An 18407-nucleotide genomic window follows, 5' to 3' on the forward strand; every position below is an offset into this window, starting at 1 on the left:
TTTTAATTAATACATTAAATATTAATAGAAACAAGTGAACCAAAGTTCTTTGGGTCTGCAATGATTTTAAGAGTGTTAACATGGTCCTGAGACCAAAACATTTGAGAACTGCTGCCTTATGGCATAAACTTCCTCAAGGAGTTTAGAGTCTGTAAATGGAGCCACATGAAGTAGAGAAAATACTTAACGGCATTCATGCATTCATCATTGCATGCCTGCCATGGATCAAAACACTAGGGACAGATATACAGCAGTCACAGTCAAACAAAACAGCAAAATGCCCTGCACTCCTGGAGTATAAATTTTAATGGAGTGAAATATACAATAAAGACCTAAGTAAATATATATACAATACTACAGAGTCGTAAGTACTGGAGAAAAATAAGCAGGGAAGGGACTGGGGACTAGCCTTGGACAAGCAATATGTTTAAATAGTCTGGTCAGAAAGGCCTCACTGAGGTGACACTTGGGTAAAATCTGCAGGAAGGGAGGGAGGAAGCATGTGGCTATCTCAGGAAAGAATGTTCCAGGTCAGAGGAATAGCAACACGCAAGGGCCTAGAATGTCTGAGGGATAGACAGGGGGTCACTGTGTTTGAACTGTGGAAGGAAAACTAGAGAACAAGGGATGGAGTCAGCCAGCAGGTAAGGAAGGCCCCCGATATGTAGGACCTGTGGACCCCTTAGCATGACTTGAGCACTAACTTAAATAGCTATCATTTACTGAAGACCTTCTATATTCAAAGCACTGTACCAGGTACTTAATCTTCTTATTTTGAAAACAGCTGTACTGCTTTTATTAAAAAATTAAATGTTAAAGATGACCAGAATGATCAGTGAAATATTCAATCAATACTAAAAAAGAAGAAAGTAAAAATTATCTCAATTTTATTTACTTTTGAAAATAACCATGAAATCAATATTCCTGGCTCCAATTAACATAAGAGGAAACAAACCAGAGAGGAACGAGCACCCTCCAGCTGGACATGTTGCTCAGACACACGGATCCAGCCTTACCCACCACCCGATAGTGCTTTCCGTGGCTTCACTGTACTTACTTGGCAGGGGTACGGGTTTGTGATGGATTTGTCTGAAAGGAAGAATTTCAGATTAGTTAAAGGGCAAAGCAAAGGATGAATAAGTGTGATGCTTTGCTTGCATTGAAGAAGCTTGGCACAGAGGCATCACAAAGGAGTCAACATAAATGACCAGTAAAACATCTAAAGATATGAAAAGGCATCAAAACCTTCAAAGTAAGTAAAACTGTCCCCTTTGGTTTTATAAAAGGAAGAGACTTGATTAAACTGTTGGATTTTAGTTAAGGCCAATAATTAACTCAAATATTAGGTCTAAGCAGTTCTTTTAAAGCGTCTAAGTAGTTCCTTTAAAGTTTTTTTTCCTATTTGACACTTTTTAAAATTTAATGAGCACTGGGTGTATACACAACTGATGAGTCACTGACCTCTGATACTAATAATACTGATACTAATAATATACTATATGTTAATTAATTGAATGTAAATTAAGTTAAAATTTAAAATATGCAATTGCAATGCAGTGAAATGTCAGATCTTTACCAAGCCCCACAAGCCAACGTCACTATGCAGTGTGACAATACAGGTGTTAGGGAAGCTTATTTTTAAAGGAAGGAATTCTTACTTCTGGGGAGGAGGAAACACTGATGACTGCATATTTTCTTGTCTGTGACTAGATGTTCGATGGCGTTCAGCAGGTATAGGCCTTTCTGCATTAAGAAAATGCTCGTATTAGGCTAGATTGAAATGTTTGTCTCCATGTCCAAACCCAGCAACATCAACTGAGAAGAACCAGATTTGTCTGCTGTCTTCCCATGAACATGTCTCTTACCAGGACACCTTCTGTTTATGCACCTGTCTGTCTGGTGATGGGTTTGCATGATTAGGACGAGGACACTTACCCAGCAGTGTTACAAACACACCTTCCCCTTCTCTGGCAATATCCATGGGGACTGAGCCCAAGGGGTGGACCTTTAAGTGTGTGAGTATAGGCAGTGGCCAAAGACAAGCCAGTTCAAACCGTGCCAATGTTCCCCGCCCCCAAAGGTGTTACAACATGCCAGCAATTTTTACTGATAAGAGGCAAAATGTCAGAGTTTGCAAATAATCTACTCATTTTGAAAAATTAGACTTCCATTACAGAAACTCAAAAGGAATAAATGTAGTATGAATTCAAAGATTCAAAGAAATGGTAAGATAGACTTCGGGGTTTCCTGTAATGCAGTGATATTCAGAAGCCTTGCATCCCTGAAGGATGTTTGAAGTCTATGGCAAGTTACTTTGAGCAGCCATGTGAGATTTTTTGTTCATGAATTTACAGCTTGGTAATTTCAGAAGGAGAAACAGTAAACACACTTGGTTCCCACAGCCTGCTGAGATTTGATCACCCAGCTTTGCTTCTCCAGTCCTGGAGCCTTCTTCCTCCCCTCCTTCCTTGTCCCTTCCTTCCTTCTGTCCATCCGTCCTTCCGTCCTTCCCTCCTTCCCTCCTTCCTAGGTGAGAAGAGCCTGCTTATCCACACTGGGTTTGGATGATGGTTGCCTCTGTTCTTGAAACAAATCATAAAACAGATAGCATGCCAAGCTCTTGCCCTAGGAGCCCTTTGGCAACAAGGACACCCAACATGCCAGGAGCTCATTTCTCTGCTGGTTTTCAAAGGCCCCCGAAGCCAATAGAATCTGCACAGGGTCGAGCTTACTTCCTACAAATGCTCACCCTAAGACTCCACTATTACTTGAGCTCCATGCTCAGCAGGCATGGGAGACTCTAAGGAATGGAAGGACAGCAAGGCAGAAGCCTCAAAAGACAGGCAGAAGAAAGGAAAGAAGACAGCAGAAAGGGGGGGATACCTTAGAAATATCCTGGAGGAAAAAAGATGGGGGAAACAGATGTAAGAAACCCCCCAAGTCGAGCAGTTAAAGCAGACAGGCAAGTTGTAGGACACATTCAGGAGATGTCTGCCATCCATCATCAGAGAAACCAGGACATTTTATGGAGATGTGCCCAGGTGACCTCAGGAAATGGGGAGAACACTCACTCGGCTTTAACACTGGGTAGCTTCAGTTGTGAATTAGATGGGTTCAGGACTCACACTTCTATATAGTGTTTTAAGTGTTGAAAATATGGGTAATTCTTACTTCTTTCTGTTTTTTCTTCCCCTTGAGTATTTTTCAAATACAAGTATTTTTTTTTAATATGGGAAAATTCTAATTAAAAGTATATGTAAGATTTTTAGGCTATGATAGGACAAAGGAAAACATTTGAAGGTATACTAAAACATATATTTGAATTCAGAAATCATTATTTTTAAAAACTTAGCAAAAGAACATCTTCAAATAAATTTTTAAAAATTTTATTACCTTAACTAAGCTATTAGTTCTAAGATATGTGTATAGCTCTGAATAAGGCTTCATATCTATGGCCACGGCACTGTTTCTGGAAAGTTGTACATCTACAAACAGGCAGGTCTGGGGCATGTAGACTATAGCTTTGCCCCACAGACACTGGGCTGAAAGCTTATGTCCTTACTACTCATTGCAAAGTAAAGGCCATTTTTTTTTTTTAGAAAACTGAGTTTCATACATACAATTGCCTTATAAATAGTGAAAACAATTTACAAATACACTTATGCACAAATCCTTAATTCAAATAACTTTAAGAGAACATACTCATTCTTCAGGATAATACAGATTTACCTTCACAAACACTTGAGACATTCTGTGGAGAGGCAACTGGAATCTATTTAAAAAAAAAAAAAAAAAAAAAAAAGCAAGGATATTCCATACAGTTGGAAGTGGAAATGAATGTCAAAGCACTATTAATAAGATAAATATTTAGGAGGACATTTCTTTGATGCATGGTTATTCTTTCAATCACAAGAACAACAACAACAACAAAACCCACACAGTTCTCAGCCCGACCTTTGCATTACGTGAGAGTGGACTAGAAGTAGGTCATGGAAGGATCAGTGTCATCCTGGTGTAGGGACTTCCCTGCTCTGTCAACAGGGTTGATGGAAACTGTGGCCCATGGAGCTGCTGGCCCGTCGGTCTTGCACTTTGGTCTTCAGGCTACCCCTCGGTGCTTGCTAAGTGACTGTAGATGTCAGGCTAGGGGGTAGGTACTAGGTCAAGGTGGGCTTCCTCAAACAGTGGGCTGGCCCAGGTTCCCCGCACTCCAGCCAGAATCTGAGTTTAGCAGGCCTATGTGCGCCTGATACACCGTTAGCTCCCAGGCCAGCAGATGGAAAGCAGGCAGGCACCGTTAGCTCCCAGGCCAGCAGATGGAAAGCAGGGAAGGCAGATGTCAGGGGAGGCAGGGAGCCTGGCTTCCACCTTGGATCTGTGGCTCACACTCCGCGAAGACACGCTGGTCAAGTGAGGATGAGCGCCCCCCCATGCAGCACCATCTCTGGCTAACCAAGAATGCGGAATTTCTCTCAGACTGTCTGGGCGGCAACTTCAGTTGCTAGAATTGCTGCGTTCACCTTAGCTGGAAGCATTGTCAACTTTAAATAAGGGAATAAGCATCAGCATTGCAGGAAATATAAAACACATTTAAATGCAAAATGAACTTACTGTCTTCAGCGGTGTAGCTGGTTTTTTCCTGGGGGGGATAAAAAGATGGGCTTTGTTAAAACATAATAGAGATGAAGCAGAGCTGACTACATACCATTTTACTCTTGAATTTAAACTAGTGTCATGAACATGGTACAAGTGTGTTGGAAGACTGTCCTTGAAGGGCAGAGGGGGAGGGAAACAGGATCCAGCCTTGATCCTCCTAGCTGCAGATAGGGTCGACTGGCAGAAGGCAAAGAGTTAACTGGGGTAAACAGGAGTGAGAGTTGTCAGGGAGCCAGAAAACTGAATTCTTCTTCCAGTTCTGCTGCTGATTACTCTGTGACCTCAGGTCTCTTTCACCTAGGAAGCTTGTTGGAGCTTTAAGTTTCCTTGTCTATAAAATGAAGACTAGCATCAGTATTTTCCAAGGCGTATGCAGAGCCATCCCAGTCGCCAGCAGGACCCTCGGGCTAATGCCTGGGGCCACAGGTGGAGACAAGAGGACAGCCCACAATGGAGGCTGTCCCCAGCACCCTTACTGCCAACTGTTGCCCTGCCTCAAGTGACTGTTCTCTACTAGACATCTGCCCAGGGTTTCATCCCGAACAGAGAAATCCAAGGCCAACTCAAGTGTGAAAACCACTGGGATCTGTGGTCCTGAAGGGGTTTTCTGAGCTAACTTCCGGTTTGTCTTGGTTCTGATAGAGACTGTAATCTAATATTTTAATGGTGTATGCTTTCTCCTCTGTATTTTTTTAAAAGACTTTCTCACCTTCTCTCTCACTTGCTTTGTTTTTGGCTGAGAGCTGGAAGACTGGGGGATGAACACTAATAATTCCTAAGTGCCTGGCATTGGGTTAGGCTTTTCATCTGTTATTTAAAACCTCACAGTGACCTCTAAAAATGGATAGTATTGTTATGTTTCAGAGATTAGGGAATTGAGGCTCAGAGAAATTAAGTAACTTGCCCAAAGTTATAAAACTGAGCCAACAAGAACTTTTGGTTAAATCCTTGAACTTAAGAATGTCTTTGCTTTGGGCTGTCTGGATGGCTTAGCTGGCTAAGCGTCCAACTTTTGCTTTTGGCTCAGGTCGTGATCTCAGAGTTGTGATCTTGGTCGTGATCTCAGGGTTGTGAGATCAAGCCCTGCCTCGGGCTCCAAGTCCAGTGCGGAGTCTGCTTAAGTTTCTCTCTTTCTCTGTCCCTCCCCACGCTCTCTCTCTAAAATAAATCAATAAATCTTTCAAAAATGTCTTTGCTTTATGCCGAAGCAGAATTAAGATAATAATCATGCAGGCCGGCTTTGCACATATTTAAGTGTGCTTTTAAAATATCCTATTGAATCCATATAAAATTATGGGTCACTGTCTGTGATATTAACTTATCGCATCACCTAACAGTTTACAAAGCTCTTTTAAATTCAATAAGAAAGAACAGTTCCCTTGTTTCACCTTGGGAAGGAAGCTTGGCTGTGTGGCTTGGATCAAACCATCGGGTGCATGTTGTGGGTGTATGTGTGTTTGTTTACAGATCATTAACTACTTGAAAGAGAAGTGGAGGAGGAGAAAGTAAAAATGAAACCTGCTCGCGGGTCTCAAAATTATTCAAGTGCTGGAGCTTCTGCACCACGGAACTCAAGATTTAACTAACAATTTAGGGGAGGGAAGACTGCTAGTCTTAATTTCAGCAGGGGACCCCCTCATCCACCTTAAGCCAGGGTGGTGGTGGAGGAGAACAGGACAGCACGGCTTCATTTCCACACTCTTTAGGAACACACCTGCTGTGGCACAAGGTGCAAGTGCATCTGAGCGTGGGCAGGTGTGTTCTTCTGGGTAGAAATAGTGGAAAAGCACCCGCTGCCCACCCCCAGCTTCTTAGGCAGGACCCCTTGGTGGATTCCATGCAGGCCTGCCCACGACAGGAGTGGGGACCACCCGCTCACACCTCCCAGAGCTGACCCTGCACAGCCAGTACTCACCCAGCCCTGGGCAGCGGGGATGGCACAGCGGGAGAAGGTGACTTCGCGTCCCAGGCCCCACTGTTACGACCTGCACAAACATACACACAGGTCAGTTCTCAGCTCCTGTACGTGGGGCCGACGGTCACAGTGAGGGTGGCCTTCCCAGGAAGCTCAGAAATACAGGCACATTTTTGGTTTCTTTCAGTTAAGCATGTCTAGGTGGTTATATTGATGCTATTGGGGAAAATCCGTAGGCCAAGATGATGACATATTTAAATAATATCAATTTATAAGCTTGGAACCAGGATGTGAATTAGGGACCCCAGCTTAACATTTCTAAATGACTTTCTCTTTTTCCCCCATGGGACAAGTGTGGAGCCCCCTGATTCTGCAAGTTCAGTGAAAGGCCCATAGAGTTCCTATAAGGAGCCAAAAGCACACACTTGCATCTGTGTATGCTGTACCGATGTGCACACCAGCGGTGCCTAGAGACGGAGAGACTCAGATCCACCACTCCCTCCCTGCCTACAGGCACTGCTTTTGCATAAATAATCACTCTGACTTACAGTCTATGCACCTAACCTCACAACCAGAGGCTGTTCACTCACCTCTGAATTCTCAGGGCCTCGGCCCATTGCACAGATAGGCAGACTGAGACAAATGAAAAGCTACTGCCCAAATCTCATCTTCCAAGTCAAAGAAGGGAACCAGAGGGCCTTGTTCACTAGCTCACTTCCCTGCTGGCTACTTAAGACAGAAAGCAGACAATCATGAGGGAGGAACTGAGAGGCTGGTAGAGCTTCATGGCTGAGACAGAGCAGGCCTCAAGGGGGAGAGCCAGACACGATGCCAGCTCCCCTCGGCGTCCCTGCCTGCCTCCTCAGGCTAATGTTCACCTGCCTGGACATTACAGCTCTGTGAGCCAAAGGCTCTTTATTGAATTATATCAAACTGAATATATATTGTATTAAGAACCTACTACATTTCTAAGTCCACAATTCCTATTGGACCTACAGGGGATACTCTGTAAACAGAGGTTAGACCTGCGCTCAGTATGTCTTATTTTATTTTTTATTTTTTTATAATTTTTTTAAAAAGATTTTATTTATTTATTTGACAGAGATCACAAGCAGGCAGAGAGACAGGCAGAGAGAGAGGGGGAAGCAGGCTCCCCGCTGAGCAGAGAGCCCGATGTGGGGCTCGATCCCAGGACCCCAGGATCATGACCTGAGCCGAAGGCAGAGGCTTTAACCTACTGAGCCACCCAGGTGCCCCTCAGTATGTCTTATTTTAGTTTGCAAGATAAAGCACATATAAGTGAGCATGGAAGAAATAATGTTACTAAGAATTTCTGAGAACCTGGTATGTGAAGAGCACTGTGTTAGGGGTTGTGGGAGAGCTGAGGGAGCAGAAGCCTCTGCCCTTTGGGATTTATAACCCGAGGACATGCACACGACATGCAACCGCATCTGACGGGACCACCTGTCCCAAACAAAAGAGAAGGGCCTCAAGAACAGTAAAAATTGAGGCCATAAAGCTCATTTTTCCTGTACTTTACCAGAGAGAGGCCTTGAGGGCTTCACTCAGGGCCTATCCACTCGCCTTCTACATTTGGTTCTTACACGGGGCTGATTTCCGTGGATGCTCGTAAGTCCGAAGAACAGCCAAGAGTGTGCCGTGTCACCTCCACAGCACCCCGTGAAGGAACGGCCCCTCCACAGGACTCACACTTACATGTTACCTGACCTTGATGTGACTTTGGAAAGCATTTTAGAAACATTTAAAAAAAGAGACTATGTTAGGAATTTTTAATATTTCACGTGCTGATAAACGGAAACGTCATCAGGAGTGTGTGTCCAGCTGTGTTTCATCAGCCAGTGGACCAAACAGATGCTGTTCTTCACATTCTTAATACCTGATTGACCTTATTAAAACACCCTTGGCTACTCACAGATTTTGATGGAAGATTTCAGGGAAGGGGAAAAAAACCCACCCTTGTCTGAAAAATAAGGAAGTAGAAAGAAGGCCCAAGTCAGAATTTCCTCCCAGGGGTTTTCCCTCTTTTTCAATGCTATGGGCTCATATGGCCCTGATACGTTGTTGTTGTCATATTTACTGCCCGGCTTCACTCCTAAGCTTCCCTTCCCTTCATATCTTCAGTCTGCCACCATGTTCCTTCCCCCTTCCTTGCCCATAAATCACTTCTGCGATCAGGGGCGGGGTGAGGGGAGGGGAGCATGCCGCTCTACTCTGAGAAGGTAATCCAAGCACAGGTGGAAAACCCATGGTTTCTCATCAGGAAGACGAGGTTCTAGGTATTTCTTTGCCACCAAACTGGCTGGGTGGCCTCTTACAAGCCACTGAACCCTCTCTGTGAAATGGGGACACAACCATCTACTTCACTTAATTCAGAGTTACTGTTGCAAGACAACAGGAGAACTTTGAAAATGTAAAGAATTAGCCAAAATAAGCTAAAATTACTACAAATAAGCTAATATTACTGGAAAGGGACTGAAAGTATTTGAGGTTAAAAACATTATGCTAAGTGAGGGCGCCTGGGTGGCTCAGTTGGTTAGGCGATTGCCTTCGGCTCAGGTCATGATCCTGGAGTGCCAGGAGAGAGCCCTGCATTGGGCTTCCCGCTCAGCAGGAAGTCTGCTTCGCCCTCTGACCCTCTCCCCTCTCATGCTCTCTCTCTCTCAAGTAAATAAATAAAATCTTAAAAAAAAACGAAAACACAACATTATGTTAAGTGAAAGGAGCCAGATGGAGAAGGCTTGATATTGTATGCCTCCATCTATATGAGGTGTCCAGAAAAGGCTAATCTACAGCAACAAGAAGCAGATCAGTGGTTGCCTGGGGCTGCGGGTGGAAGAACATTCACCAAAAACAGGTACAAAGAATCTTTTGGAGTTGGGGTGGGGATGGAAATTTTCTAAAACTGGATTGTAGTGATGGTGAAAAAACTCTGTAAATGTAATGATTTATAAAAAAAAAAACAAAACTGCATTATACATGTAAAATGAGTGTGCTTTACGATATGTAAATTATAACCCATAAAGCATCTCGGTAAATGGGATTATCGCTATTTCTGTTTTAGCATCTTGTTATCAACAACCACTGTGTCTCCAGGTGCCGGGCTCTTTGCCGGGTACTTTGAATGTGTCATCTGGAAGCGTCACCTAACATCCCATGGAAGGAACAGAGGCTCAGAGAGGTTAAGTGGCAGGGCTAGGGTTCAAGAGCAAGGCTAGCTGAGCTGAAAGCCAGGTGGACACTTCCTCTCCAGCCAGTGCCTCCTAATGTTACTCTGGGGTGTGATCTGGCAGGTCAGGTTCACTTGTTGTTTCTGCTTTATGTGGGGAAAGCTTAGTGAAACAGAGAGGTGCTTTCGTGGATGCCCATGGAAAGATGGAGAATGACTCTCTTATCTCATAGGCTGGAGACCGTCTCTGCTGTTCTGGGCCAGAAGTTAGACCCAGTGGCATGACTGGGGTAGGACAACCTGGTCCACTCTTTGTGACCAGGATCCTTGTTTTCTGGCAAAGCCAAATTCTTGGCCGGAATACTCCAAGGGAGAAATTGAGCCTGTGATAAAGGGAGATGTGTCCAAAAGCGTAATAAAAGAGAAAAATCAGCTTTGTTTTAATTGTACTGAGCAAAAAATGATGCTAATGTTTGCACAGCTGGTACTTACCCAAGTTTCTCAACTAGGAAGATGACCTACTCTTTGTTTTTCCTTCTACCACATATATTTTATGGACCACCTCTCTTCAGTTTTACATACAATGTTGGTGAGTTTCCTTATCCTTAACAATCTCAATGCTGGCACAGGAAGCACTTGGGATTTCACTCTCTTCTAGCTGTTCTAGAAACTCTATTATTATTAGTGGGGCTTGCACACCAGCTGGAGCGTCCCTTCCTCTCAGGGACTGTGTGAGCTCTTACCAAATAGAGATTTAATTTAACCGCTTCAGAACAGTTCGGCTTATAGGTAAAATTCAACTTGCATATTAGCAGGGAATTGTAAATTCCCAAACTCCTCCCCTGTTTTAGGAAATAAGGAGAGAAAACACTTTTTAAATGCTACCTCCTTAGAGGAAGTTCAGAAATGCCCGCCCTGTCTACACTCTTCTGACAAAAGCTACAAATAAATCAGTCAGGGGCTGCACAACTTTCTTCCAAATCACACTTAGAGATAAATCACCAAAACTCTTTAATCTTTTCAGTTTGTTTAGACCAGTGGTTCTTAACTGGAAGTATTTTGTACCGGCCCCTCCCCTCCCTCACCGCCCCAGGGGACATCTGGCAAAGTCCGGAGACATCTCTGCTTATCGCTGCTGGGGAGGGGTCGGTATTGGCATCTAGGGGGCAGGGGAAGCCACGGGTGCTGCTAAACATTGCAAGGGCACAGAAGCCAGAATGACAAAGAACCATCTAGCCCCAAAGGCCCACTGTGCAGAGGTCGAGACACCCTGAGTTAGGGTAAAGCTCTAGGCGGAAAGGAAGACACAACTGTCCCCTGGGATGTGTCCAGGGCCCTCCGCCAGACTGGTCATGAATCAAGTCATGCCAAACAAAGGATTCAAAAAACGGTGCGAAGAGCTATCACCTTAGGAGTGAGATTCCTATGTTTACTCAGTTTAATTCCCTCCCCTCCAAGGCCCAGGTGCCACTTTCTTCTCCGTGTTTTTAAGAGACGAAGAAACGCCTGGACCCCTCCGGCTCTGGAGTCTGTGGGGTCCTGAGACTGCACTTCTCCGTGTGGAGCACAGAGCAGAGGTGAGAGCGCCCCTGCACCTAATCCACTGTGAAATCCTCGGCAAGCACCTCAGGAGCCATCAAGGAGCCAAAGCCACATCCATGAACCAGAGGCCGGTGCCATGGTGCGCTGCTCCGACAGACACACCGATCAGAAGCCTTAGCACCTTCGTGTCTATCTAGGCACTGTCTGAGTCTTTAAAGGCTAATGGATGGTTATGCAAAGACACAGGGAAGTTGTCTGATTATTCCTTTTATCAAAATCATCTCTGAAAATGGCACACTCAGAAACTCATTCTAACCGTTCAGGTTTGTCCCTTCCAAATTATCTCACTTCCTCCCTCCTCCTGTACATCTTCCCATCCGTACCCAACAATCACATAACCAGGAAGTTATTTCTTAGTTCAGGTTTGGTTTCTTCTGATGACTCTAGCATTAAAATATAGCTATGCTAGGTTAACAGAAAATCAATGAATAGTAAATCCAATGGGCTAATGCCCTCATGATGGCGCCACACGATTCCTTAAACACAGCCTGCACTGGGGGACTCATTCACTCTCAACTGACTGACTAAACCACCATTTCAGCACCCTCTCTGATCCAGGTCCTGTCTAGGCCCTGGAAACAGCTCTGAGCAAGATGTGGAGCTGAGGGTCTTATAGACAGGCAGAGATCTCAGGGGAGATTAGAGATAAAGGGGGCAGTGCAAGGTATACAGGGTACTATACCATGGGGATCTCCCCCTATGTGAGGTCAGGGAAGGCCTCCTGAGCACAAGAGATTTAAGGCAATATCTTCAAGGAGCTTGTAATATGTTTAAGGAGATTAGACTGGGACCCAGCATAATCAGAGAATAGGTATGGGCTGAGTGTAGATGAGAGGAGACTCAGAGCCAAGGAGAGCTCTCTGAGGCTGTAGAAACTATAGGAGGTTTCCAAGAGGGGGCACCTCAACCTGGGCCCTGAGGATGGGTAGGGTTTGGTGTCATAAAAGTGAGAACATAAACAAAGACCAAAAAACACAACCCATGATGTACAGCTGTTTGGAGTAGCGGGTGTGTTTAGCAAGAAGTCCTTGTAAAGTAAGAAGAGGCGAACACCAGAGATTACTGAGCTATCATTCTAAAGGAGGGCTTAGGCCTTCATGTATGTTTCAGGGAAAGGTTTTCTGTTCTGGTCATAACAACCCTTCTCCTGAGTTATCAGGAGTCAGGCGTCACCACTCCAGCTGGGACCAAAGCAACCTTGCCATGACCTTTTAGGTTGTTGTGCTGACATGTGTTTCCAGAAGTTAAGATGAGCTGAATAAGGTGGCTCTGACCTCTTCTCCCTATACATAAAGAGCTTGTGGGTTTCGGGGGAATAAAATAAATAAGACAAGAACTTGTGAGGAAGGCGAACAATTGCTCCAGAAATGAGTCTGTGGCCTATAAAGAAAATAATTTTCTTTCATTTTCTCTCAAGGAGAATGTCCTTTGAAGCAGAACTCAGTCTCCCAGTATCTGTATTCAGCCTTCAGCGTGGGGAGGGAAAAGACTCTGTGTGTGTGTGTGTGTGTGTGTGTGTGTGTGTGTGTGTGTGTGTGTGTGATAGATATGGGCCCAGTGGGGAAAGAACAAAGGAAGGCTGGAGAGGAGGCCCCTGCTCTCCCCGTTCTGGAACTGGGTGGGGTGTTGGCACTACTCAGTATCACAGGCCTTGGCCTTGGGGCTGCCAATCTGTACAGCAGACAGCTAGGAACCACAGGTTGTGCATGGTTTGGGTGACAAGGTAAAAACTAACTTTGAAACAGAATAAAACTGGCAACGTTTGGAGGTGTTCAGAAATTCATCTTAGTGATGGAGGACAAAGCTTAGAGGCAAGGGTATGGCTAGTGGACTCTCGAAGACAGGAGATGGGGGTGTGAAGTGACAAGGTAGGGGAAGCCTAGATTAGGGTGGTGGCAACTAAAATGGAAGAGCAGATTCAGGGAAAGGACATAGCAGAGGCTTTGGGAAGAACACAGGCCCTCAGATACGTGGCCTGCCGGCTGACAGGCACAGAGGACTAGGCCTGCTCTATGGGGAGGGATGCCATGAATGCACTGAGCCTGAGGCCATGGGAATGTCAAGTTGTTCAGAAGAGAAATCAGGTCAAAGTTGGACACCAGAGAGTTATTGGCTTACACAAATGAAACTGGAAGAATGGATGAAGCCCAAGGACATGAAAGATAATATTCTTTCCCCAGCACCTGCTGTGCCAGGCACTGCATGAAAGCTCTCCCATGCACAATTCCAGAATTCTCCTGTCACAGGGCAGGGACTCTTATCTCCATGTACAGAGGAGAAAATCTGAAGAGTGGAGAGGCAAAGGGCAGGCCCAAGGTAGTACACCTGGCAACTGGGAGCACTGGGATTCCAACCCAGTTCTGTCTGCTCCAGAACTCAAGCTCTTCACCACCACATTATTCTGAAAGAAGAGTGGAGGACTGAGGACCAAGCGGTATAGACACTCTCAGTCAGCACAGGGGGAAAGGAGGAGAAGCCAGCAAAATGCCCAGTGAGGTAGCAGGAAAACCAGGACTTAGCTCACAGAGAGCTAAGTGGGGGTGGTCAGGGGCCCTTCAACATAGGGGCCACCAGACAATGGAGGAGGAGGACAAGACTTTCTGTCACAATTGATTAAGAAATTCAGAAAGACAAGTGATTATTTCTTAATATTTGGTTTGAGTTGTTTCTCTTATTTAGAAAAGACTGAAAAACCAAGCCCCCAAACATAATCATTTCACCAAATCACGCGTGTACTTTACCTGAAGCTGTCCCTGGAGGAGAGGCTGGCTTTGAGGAGTTATTTGGCTTGATAGATCTATTCACCATGGGAGCTTAAACACACAAACATACACATACATATAACAATCGTAGATACAGTTCATTGTGGAAGATTCACACTTAGGGAAAAATGCACCATGGAAATGATGGGACCAGGAAATTTGTAAAGAATAGGAAATACACTTAATAAATAGATAAGCCATGATAAAAGACTTCTCAGAAGAAACATCTTTAGAACAAACATATTAATGATTGAAGGGATAATCAAATTATTTTATGATAGGGATTTTGTTAAAGTGAACACTGACTTGCAATTTTGGCAGCCAAACCGGTGGTCTAGGAGATGAAAGAGGTTTTGTTTTCTTCATCAAGAGAAGTGTATGGAACCAATAGTGGTGGGACCAAATTTCCACCTCTCCTGCCACATGCAACACATAGCACTTCTCTTGCATTTTCTGGGGTTTTGGAGCGAGGAACAATGTAATGTCTACTTATGGTTTCATGGTGATGGGTGGCAGAGGAGATCAGGTGGGTCTCGAAGCTGCCCGTGCGATCTGGGGAGGCGGGAGAGGGCTGCCACTAATTGGCAGAGTGAAAACAGAGTATGACTGCTTCAGAGTCCAATCCGGGAGATGAATAATGCTACTCAAAGAGGTGTCCTTTTTCCACAGTAACTCCATCTGGAGTGAAACTGCCCTGCTCCACTCCCAGTCTGAGGATACGTGGCACCGGCTTTCAGAAATCATTTGTCATCCATTTGTTATTCCACGAAGGGCTTACCAACAAAATGTCTCCCTTCACCTGAGACAGCATTACAATTCCATTGTCAGGATACAGAGTGTCTTTCGCTCTCTCACATCTTTCGCCCTCTGTGGACATCGTTCCTGTGCCATAGTTTTGAGGCCAACATGGTGGCCTCTGGCTCTGTGAGGATTAAGTTTTAAAGGAAATCCCTCCTAAGTGAGAACAGTTAAATAAGAACCTAGATGCTTTCAGAACCTGAGATGGTAGTATTAGAGCACAGGAGGGGGTGGAGGAAGAAGGGTGTGAATGAGATGGGTCTGTCAGGGATGGGTCAGATGCCTCCACCATGAAGGTGGTGGGTTGGGGGGTGGAATTTGTGCACCCCCTGCTGCTCCCTACCCAATAGTCTCCTGTGCCCCTCCCTCAACTGCTACAGCCTTCAGATGCTTAAAACTACAAACTCTTGCCTTTTTCAGCTGGGAGTGAACAGTCTTCTGTGGGGTGAATGTAGTTCTCATCTTCATCATCCACAGGGACCACATAATCAACCTGGAAGAAGTACAGACATGAATGAAGAGGAAGCTGTCCAAACCAGGCTTATAGTCTGGAAAGGAGTGTTTTGTTTTTGTTTTTTAAAGATTTTATTTATTTATTAGACACACACACACACACACACACACACACACACACACACACGGAGCGCACAAGCAAGGAGAGCAGAAGGCAGAGGGAGAAGCAGACTCTGCTGAGCAAGGAGCCTGATGTAGGGCTGATCCCAGGAGCCTGAGATCACGACCTGAGCTGAAAGCAGGTGCTTAACTGACTGAGCCACCCAGGTGCCCCAAGGAGTGGTTTTTTAAAATACCTTTTTTGAGACCAAATTAAGACACAATTAAATTCCTATGTGAAGTGTATAATTTGGTGGGTCTGGTGTACTCTCAGAGTGTGCAAGCATCACCAAAGTCTAAGTTTAGAACATTTTTATTACCCCCAAAAGGAGCCCAGTACCTTGAGTCACTTCTCATCTACCCCTTCCCCAGCCTAGTCAACCACTAATCTTCTCTGTCTCTAAGATTTGCCCAATCTGGGTGTTGCACAGAAATGGAATCACCTAATACATAGTGACTTCTGTCATCTAGCATAATATTTTCAAGTTCAACCACAGAGCATGTCGGTATGTCATTCACTTGTGTGGACAAACATCATTCCCCGTCTATGAATGTACCGCATTTTCTTGGTCTATTCATCAGGTGGTAGACATTCAGGCTGTTCTCACTTTGGGGCTATTATGAATAATGGTGCCAGGTACATTCAGGTACATATTTTTGTGTAGATGTAAATCTCTCTTGGGAATATACCTCGTGGTGGAACTGCTGGGTCACATGGTAGCTTCCATTTAAGTCTGAGGAACCGCCAGACCGTTGTTCCAAAGTGTCTGCTCCCTCTTCCATTCCTACCAGCAGCGTATGAGGGCTCCAATTTCTCCACATCTTCACTGACATCTGCTATCGTTTGTCTTTTGACTATCACTATCCTGAGACAGGAAGTGGTGTCTAAGTATGGTTTGATTTGCATTTCCCTGGTGGTTGATGATGTTAAGCATGTTTTTGTGTGCTTCTTGGGCCTTCTTATATTTTCTTTAGAAAAAAGTCTATTTGACTTCTCCGCCCATTTTTAATTGGGTTGTCTTTTTTATTATTAGGTTGGAAGAATTCTTTCATGCTCTATATAGAAACCTCTTATCAGATATATAATTTGCGAAAACTTTTCTCCCATTCTGCAGGTTGTCTTCTTACATCTTTGGGGGTGTCACTTGCAGCAAAAAATGTTTGATATTGTGAAGCCCATTTTAACTACTTTTTTTTAAAAAAAGAATTTATTTATTTATTTGATAGACAAAGATCACAAGTAGGCAGAGGCAAGCAGAGAGAGAGGGAGAAACAGGCTCCCCGCTGAGCAGAGAGTCTGATGTGGGGCTCGATCCCACAACCCTGAGATCACGAGTGGAGCTGAAGGCAGAGACTTAACCTACTGAACCACCCAGGTGCTCCCCATTCTAACTACTTTTTAACAAAACTACTGTTGTTCCTTGGTTCTGTATCTAAAACACCCATGTCTAATACAAGGTCACAGACATTTATACGTTTGTTCTCTTCTAAGAATGTTATAGTTTTAGCTCTTACATTTAGATCTAGGATTTTTGGTTAGTTTTTGTCTTTGGTGGGAGAGGGGCCCACCTTCATGTTTTTGCATGTGGATGTACGGTTACCCTGGCACAATCTGTTTAAAAATGATTCTCTCCCCACTGAATAGTCTTGGCAACTTTGTCAATAATCAGTTGACCATAAATTGGGGGAGGAAGTGATTTTATTTTATATTGTTATTTTTATTGTTTTATTTTATATTGTTATATTTTATTTTATTTTATATATTATAGTGATAATATTTTATATTGCTAGGAAGCAAAGGAGATAATCAGATTCCAAATGTGGTTTCTGCAACTCATCTTGGTGGGTAGGCCAGGTGGATTCTAGAGAAACAGAGCCCAAACATTTAATGAGCACTTATTGGCAAGTGCTCACCTGAGTACTTCCCATGTGTTATTTCACTCAATCCTTACAACAACCCAGTAAGGTAGGTGCTACTGTCGGCTCCATATTAAGATGAAGAATCTTGAAGAACCCAAGGCACAGAGAAGTGGAGTAGCTTGCTCACATCCTCATAGCAAAAAGTAGTAGAGTCGGGGTTCAAGAATCAGTTCAAGGATCCACAGTCTCAGCCACTACATTCTAGGACCTTCCTGCCTTCCCCTTCTCTTTCTATCTTATTTCTACCCTCCCTTCATTTAATTCCTATTTCTTATCTCCTTCTTTACCTCCAAACCTGGCCTCTGTGACCTTGGATAAGTTTTCAACCCCTTTGTACCTCATCTGTACCATTTCCTTATCTGTAAAATGGGGATGACAGTACCTATTTCATAGGGCTCTTGGGAGGGCTTAATGGGATAAACACAAATCCTCAGAATACCAGTTGATTCCTAGTACTCATCAAGTGCCCACCATGCTTATCCCTACAGCATAGATGCTCCTTCCTCTTAGGTGTTGTTCCCTCCCCAACTCTCTGGTTAGTCTATACCCCCACACTTTTCCTGGAACCTGTACAGCAGAGCTAAATATTTTTAGTTATTTATGCTTGTCTTGACTTCATCTTTCTCTATCTAATGGTTCTGCAAGATCTTAATGTTGGCCTACATTTTTTTTTTCTTTTTTAACCTCTTTCTTATCTTGACTGTCCATCTGCCCATTCCAGAATGCAGCCTCCTCCATACTTCTCCTTTCCCCACTGGTACAGACTTGCCTGAGCCACCTCCACAAGGCTGCTATTAGCAAAACTCTGCCTCTCCCCATGGGGGTCCACTCTTAGCTCTTCACAGAAAGGAGAGCCTTATATAACGCACTGTATTCATTTGTATTCTGTGTCTGAATTTATAACTCCATACAGATTTGCCAAATGCTGAAAGAATTCACAGAAAGCCCCTAACAG

General features: G+C 44.2%; 1 protein-coding gene across 4 annotated transcripts in view; it reads right to left on the minus strand.

The window, feature by feature from the left end:
* BLNK (B cell linker) overlaps window positions 1-18407 on the minus strand; it is a 74481-nt gene that overhangs the window by 9386 nt on the left and 46688 nt on the right. For all 4 annotated transcript variants that reach the window (XM_047702144.1, XM_047702146.1, XM_047702145.1 and 1 more), the window contains 7 exons: window positions 15332-15413; window positions 14102-14173; window positions 6572-6641; window positions 4612-4639; window positions 3730-3772; window positions 1659-1743; window positions 1058-1089 (listed from right to left, as the gene is read on the minus strand). In XM_047702144.1, the coding sequence (XP_047558100.1) occupies window positions 1058-1089; window positions 1659-1743; window positions 3730-3772; window positions 4612-4639; window positions 6572-6641; window positions 14102-14173; window positions 15332-15413 (412 nt within the window). The remainder of the gene's footprint in view (window positions 1-1057; window positions 1090-1658; window positions 1744-3729; window positions 3773-4611; window positions 4640-6571; window positions 6642-14101; window positions 14174-15331; window positions 15414-18407) is intronic.

The sequence above is a fragment of the Lutra lutra genome, chromosome 14 (assembly GCF_902655055.1).
Source record: "Lutra lutra chromosome 14, mLutLut1.2, whole genome shotgun sequence".
NCBI classification, from domain to species: Eukaryota; Metazoa; Chordata; class Mammalia; order Carnivora; family Mustelidae; genus Lutra; species Lutra lutra.